Source organism: Tupaia chinensis, unplaced genomic scaffold (assembly GCF_000334495.1).
Source record: "Tupaia chinensis unplaced genomic scaffold, TupChi_1.0 Scaffold000182_1, whole genome shotgun sequence".
Lineage (NCBI taxonomy): Eukaryota > Metazoa > Chordata > Mammalia > Scandentia > Tupaiidae > Tupaia > Tupaia belangeri.
This window is the reverse complement of record NW_006159657.1, coordinates 5,873,463-5,878,338: the sequence shown is the minus strand read 5'-3', so window position 1 is coordinate 5,878,338 and position 4,876 is coordinate 5,873,463. Positions and strand designations below refer to the sequence as shown.

Below are 4,876 nucleotides of genomic sequence, written 5' to 3'. Positions count from 1 at the left end.
GGTTCAGCTGCTCCAGCGCGTTGCTTTTCAGTGACTTAGTCCACAAGAACGCACGATCCTGCCTGCAGAGGGGAAGCTTCTCTCCCCTCCTGGCTCACCTCTCTCTAGGAACCGTCTGTGGAAAGGAGTCCTAGGGGCTGCCTCAGGAGGGAGGAGGAGAGTTCTAGGTTTTCCTCAACTTAGTTACACATTTGATGTTGTTAGGATCTTTGTTCACAATCAAAACCTTGTTTGGGGAACCAGCAGTTAGCGTAATGGCTATGTCGCTGGACTCCCACGTAGTCGCCCACAGTTCGCGTCCCAGCCCCCGTGGCTTAAAACTCAGCCGGGCGCGTGTGCGTGCGTGCCCAAGATCCCGAGAGGAGAATGGAGGAGAAGGGATTGCGGCATGGCCATCCCCCCTGGGGGGTGATTCCTCACTTTCTGTCTCTCTGTCTGTCTCTGTCTGGCGAGCGCACGCACCCTATAGCGAAAAACCTCTCAAAAAAACCAAAAACAAAAACAAAAAAACCTTGTTTGGTTCCCAAAGTGTAAAAAAGCTTCCCCTGCTGCCCCTTCCAGCCCAGAGCACTGTGGGAACTCTGCATGGACAGTCCTGACAAAGCGAAAGAGGGTGGTTCTCTCTGGGTCCGGATGCTGTGGGTTCCCATGACCTCCCCCCATGCCTTTAGGCAGAGAACCAGAATTCTGGACTTCTAAAACAGAAATGCTGGCTTCTCTTCTGTGAGAGTGTGTGTGCTGGTCCCTGAATGTCTATGGCTTTGAAGAAGCTGACATGAAAGTTTCATTTCTAAGACCTACAACACTTGAGGCCCTCGTGTTTGATGACTTTTTTGTTTTACCCTTAACACAAAGATGGTTTCAAACTCACTGGTCCTCCTGCTAAGGCTCGTGCAGCACGCAGCTCCTCCTCTGGACCTCGGTCTTGAAAGGAGGCTCTGTAAATCTCTGCGGTTTTAATGTCGACAGCTGTGAGGGACAGTGGGTGACTGAGTGGACGAACGACCAAAGAGCATTTGTGTAGCCTTACAAGGCTGCCATCATGCCACAGGGAAAATGACTCGGGTGAGTGGGAACACGCCTCCTCAGCAGACTCTGCAGACCGCGGTAAGGCTACGCCAGTGGCTGCACACGTGGACACGCACCGTCGCTTTAGGCCAAACCCTCTGCTCAACCTGGAGACCGAACGCATTTCTATGTGGCTGAGGGTAGAAGGGTGACCTGTGACTGGAGCCAGGTCTGGTAGTTCTGGTTATTGAATTTTCACAGTATACTATTTCAGACATACAGAGAGTTACAGAGAATAAGATCATGAATCCGCGTGCCGTCACTCGGCCAGCTGCACCCCACGACTGGGATGGCAGACGCCCCAGCATTTTTAGCCAGCCCTGTGCGACGTCCAAGGGGCTGGCCGTGGAGGGACGGGGTTCTGAGTTTTCTTTAGCCTGAGAGTTTCAGATTTCACTTTGTTAGGATCTTTGTGGTTCCCAGTGTATAGAAAGCTTCAGATGGACCCGCCTGGGACGAGGCCCTGGGTTCATACTTCGGGACCTCTAAGCTCACCGTGTGTGCACTTGCGTGCCCGTATCTGGGCTGGCTAAGCCTGGGGGTGGACTGTGGCCTGAGGACACTTGGGAGTGCCTGTCTCTGCCTCTCAGGGAAGAAATGGATAAACTTAAAAAATAAATAAATAAAAAGAGCTGAACCTGTGTCCTACTTAGGGGAACTGGATCTACACAGTCAGCCACAGTTCAAATCCTGGCCCCAGAGGCTTGAGACACATGCTAGGCACGTGTGCCCCGAATCTCAACAGGATGGACAAACTGAAGGGACTGTAGGTAACCACACCTCATTAGGGGTGCATTCTCCCTGTCTCTCAGGCAAGTGCACATGCCTCTGGCAATTTGGAAATAAAGGTCCAGATGCCCAGCTCCTTCCTCAGAACTGGCTAGATAAAGGCCCCTGGCCCCTGGGGGAGAGCAGGGGCCACAGGCACTGTCCGGTCCCAGTCCTGGGAGCACGGTCTGTGCCTCGCACGCCCTGGCTGTTTCCTCTTCCCAGTTTTGGGATGTGGATATTCCCAGTTTTGCAGGGAAGTCAGAGAAGCTCCTTGCCCAGGTGCCCCAGTGCCCGGGGGTTAGGACTGGCGCCAAGGCTGCCACATCACATCCTGAGCAGGGATGACAAGCTGGTGGAGTCAGCCTCTACCCAGCACCTGCCTCCCTCTTTGCATGTAGCCAGATCGACACTCAGATAGGCGCACGACTCACCTATGCCATAGATTATTGGAAAGTGGTTCTCGTTTTCTTCCCGGTCGTTTAATTCTAAGAGGCAAAAAAAGATTAAAATACAATTTTGGAGAAGCACTAAACAGCTGTTTACATTGTGTGTGATAAAGGCAAGGAGTCCTCGCCGTAATGGGGAAAGATCCCAGAGAAGGGCGGGCCCGCGGCCTGGTTTCCTGCTCAGCCTGGGCAGGCAGGTGGGCAGCAAGCACACTGCCCTTGCAGTCAGGCCTCTGGCCTTCTCCACACAGGGTGGTGGCTCCTCTTTGAGGTCCAGTGCCCTCCTTCCTGGGAGACAGAGACTGCCTGTTCCAAGGAAGGAGACCTTGGTACGCCTGATGGAGGATGAGCACCTGACTTGGGCTGGGCAGGACGGCCACCTCGGCGACAGGAAGGCCAAGCCACGGTCAGCAAAGCAGTGGCACACTGTCTCCTACACGTGGCCCCCAGCTGGGGCCTGCTGGATGGGTGAAGGCAAGACATCCCTGATGCCCACAGCTCATTGTGGGCAACACGGCAGCTCTCACCTGTCACACACAGGGTCACTAAGTGAATGTCCTCCTCTTGTCTGTCAAATTCACCTACAACGAGAATGTGAACACGAATCAAGGAAGTGCCTCTGCTTAGTGCCAACCTCAGAGTCAGGGACAGGGGTGGAAGCCAACGGGGCCCTCTCCGATCACACCCCCAGTTACCCCCAAGCCCAGACCCCAGGAACCCTAACTAGAGACCAGGCCGAGCCTTTCTGTGTTGTTCTCCACTCAGGGTCTAAGGGAACATTGATTCCATAAGGAAATGTTTGATCCTGACTATCTGAGTTACAAAACAAAAACAACACTATAAACCATTTGGAGAATACAGGGGAGTAGGTTCTTAATGTCCCCGATCCCGGCACTGCTCCGTCCAGTGTATTTCCTCCCAGTTTGCCACGGACAGCTGAGTGCACAGTGTGACGTCCACTCACACCATGGAGACACCTGACATCCTGACATCTGTAGGCACACAGTTCCGACATCTAAGAATCGTCTTGTGACTGCAAACCCTTCTAACAGCAGGCTGCTTCTGGCTGAACACCAGCTACGGCTCGGATCGGGTCACTGCCCTGTGCACCCTTCTCATTTCCCTTGAACAGGTTGCCACAAGAGGAGTCACTGGCTCGGAGGATGTGGACCCTTTAGGACTCGGGCCTTGACACCAAGAGTATATCCCGGCACTGCGGGGATGCCAGCCTGGCGGTTAATTAACACGGGACAGTTTCTTCCTTTTTTGAAAACATTTACTAATTTAATAAAGGGAAGATACTGCATCATAGGCGTTTACATTTCCTGCAGATAAAAACGGACATTTCTGTCAGGAGGATGGTTCTGTTTTGACACCGTTCAGAACACTCACTGTTCTGGAACATGCCAGTTGCTAGTTAAAAGGCAGTCTTGTCCCCACCCCCCTCAGCCCAAGCTCAGCTCCAGAGCTGAGCAGTCCCCCGTCTTCACGCTGCTCCAAGCAGGGGGCCCCTCATAGATTTTAACCCAGGCAGAAACAGCTACACATTTTTATCCAAACTGAAGAAAAGACGGCAAACTTACTAAGAAGTTGGTGAGTGAGTTTTTGTGACAACTGCCTGTCATCACTGAAGCCTCCCACGAGGTGCACTTCCAGCCTGGCAAACAAGAGGGGGATCAGCAAACAGGACAGCAGCCGGCGTGGGCACCGCGTTCACTCTATTGTAGTTCTCAGCTTCGCCAGCCCTTGCCTGACAGCGACACTTGGGGGCCCTTCACACGCATGACCCAAACAGACGTCTGTGTGGCATAGCGGGGTGACTGGGTGAGGCTGCGAGTGCTGGCAGCGAACTTCGGGGGACCCTGCCCTGGGGCCCGACTAAGGGTCTGTATCTAACACAAAGCTGGTGCCACTGCGATGCACAGAAGCGAGACTCCTGAGAGGACTATGACGGGGCCATGTCATTTACCTGCCAAGAACCTCAGCTGTCTTCACTGAGGCCTGGGGCACAGGACCAAGGAGGAAAGAGGTGTTTGCCGCTCACTGCGAGCCCACAGTCAGACAGACAGCCCCCAGTGCTGTCTCCCCTGTGCCCACATCTCTTGGAAAGAGAAATGACAAAGGAAAAAAATGGCCTGATGCTAAAGCATGTGCTTATTAATCACCACCAGATTTTCCTGAAGGACGCTCCACTAAGTAGCTCCATGAGATAGAAAAAAGTATTCTTGGGAGTTAAACAAATTTGGGGGATAGGGCTAGCCCCATGCTTAGTAGTTCTGGGAGCTGGATCCAACGTGGCCAACCATGTGGTTCAAATCCCAAGCCCGGTGGCTTGAGAAACATTCTGGCATGGGAACACGTGTGCCCAAATCCCAGCAGGGTGGAGACGGAGGAGCAGGGACCATGGCATGACCATGCCCCACTGGGTGCCTGCGTGTGTGCTCTAGCAGTTAAGACCGGCGGGGCAGCACAGCTCTGCACTGCGGGGAGCCACGCAGAGGAGCAGGGGTTGGGTCCCCACAGTTTGGTTACGCGGTGACCTGTACATGCCTGTGATCCTGGCAAGCTAAAAGGCTGGGGGGGGGGGGGAG

The 4,876-nt window shown here is 53.8% G+C and overlaps 1 protein-coding gene across 1 annotated transcript in view; it reads right to left on the bottom strand.

The window, feature by feature from the left end:
* NTAN1 (N-terminal asparagine amidase) overlaps positions 1–4,876 on the bottom strand; it is a gene marked incomplete at its 5' end in the record, with an annotated part of 10,500 nt that overhangs the window by 2,763 nt on the left and 2,861 nt on the right. The window contains 4 exon segments of the mRNA XM_014587079.1: positions 872–969; positions 2,271–2,324; positions 2,813–2,866; positions 3,869–3,942. Coding sequence (XP_014442565.1) covers positions 872–969; positions 2,271–2,324; positions 2,813–2,866; positions 3,869–3,942 — 280 coding nt within the window.